General features: G+C 48.7%; 1 protein-coding gene across 1 annotated transcript; it reads left to right on the top strand.

The window, feature by feature from the left end:
• Nucleotides 1-6: 6 nt before the first annotated feature.
• On the top strand, nt 7-396 carry BDV37DRAFT_289477 (WD40 repeat domain-containing protein; the record flags this gene model as incomplete). The annotated part of the gene is made up of 1 exon (XM_032088479.1): nt 7-396. A coding segment is annotated over one exon (390 nt), but the record flags the coding sequence as incomplete, so codon positions are not given.
• Nucleotides 397-1,097: the final 701 nt, after the last annotated feature.

Genomic DNA, 1,097 nt, shown 5'->3' on the forward strand with positions numbered 1-1,097 from the left:
GACAAGACCATCAAGCTCTGGGATACAACGACCGGTACCGAGTGCCAGACCCTTAAGGGCCTTTCAGATGCGGTCAATTCAGTGGCCTTCTCACCCGATGGGCGTACACTGGCGTCCGGCTCGCTCGACAAGACCATCAAGCTCTGGGATACAATGACTGGTACTGAGCGCCAGACCCTTAAGGGCCACTCAGACCCGGTCCCAGCAGTTCTGAACGAACCCAATTCCAACCTTCATATATCTCTATCGAATGCTTGGATTGCCTTAGGAGATGAAAATCTACTGTGGCTCCCTGTGGAATACCGTTCAATTACTTGTCATGCAGTCAAAGACGCTATAATTGCTTTAGGATATACTAACGGGCGGGTCTGTATTGTAGGGTTCCATAAGCTGTAGAATTAGATTAAGATTACTTCAGTCTCTTATTTTCTAATCTCTTTGTAACAGGAGGGCCTCGGATAGCTATGAGTTATATAGAATTTTCCTTGCAAAGAAGACCTCTCCAGTGATTTCTAGATAATTATGTAAATGTGGCTCACTCGCCACTCATTCTTAGTCCACATGTTTCCGCGCCAAGGAACAAAGCCGAGATTACTGGGATATGTATATGTAATATTACTTGTCAGTACAGGACGCAGTACTGGTCGGGAAAATCATTATTCTATTCCATTCCAAATCCAGCCTAGCTTAGTTTCACACCAGGGTTACTGAAACAATCAAAGAGTTGTAAGTGGTGACACCGGTATCCGGAAGCCCTGTATCACCTGCACCCGTTGATCCGCATTCTCTCAACATTCAGGACAGTGGCAACTGCAACACTGGAAGTGGAAGCCCATATCCTCCCCACACACCTCCGTCTCCGCCACCGCGCACAGCGGACCATCGCCAGGCTACACTCGCTACCACGCGACCACCCTATCTGGGACACATTGCTTCGGGCCCAGAGACGTAGAAACAATATTGGACACAACGCGCGCTTCCCGTTAGCTGAAGCGCTGAAGACCATGAATGTAGACCGACTGAACGAATTGGAAACGATTGACCCACGGCCATGGCCACCCTGGCGAATCGAGGCCTTTGCAGAGATTGTAATAGAA

This window comes from Aspergillus pseudonomiae (assembly GCF_009193645.1).
Source record: "Aspergillus pseudonomiae strain CBS 119388 unplaced genomic scaffold BDV37scaffold_161, whole genome shotgun sequence".
Taxonomy (NCBI): domain Eukaryota; kingdom Fungi; phylum Ascomycota; class Eurotiomycetes; order Eurotiales; family Aspergillaceae; genus Aspergillus; species Aspergillus pseudonomiae.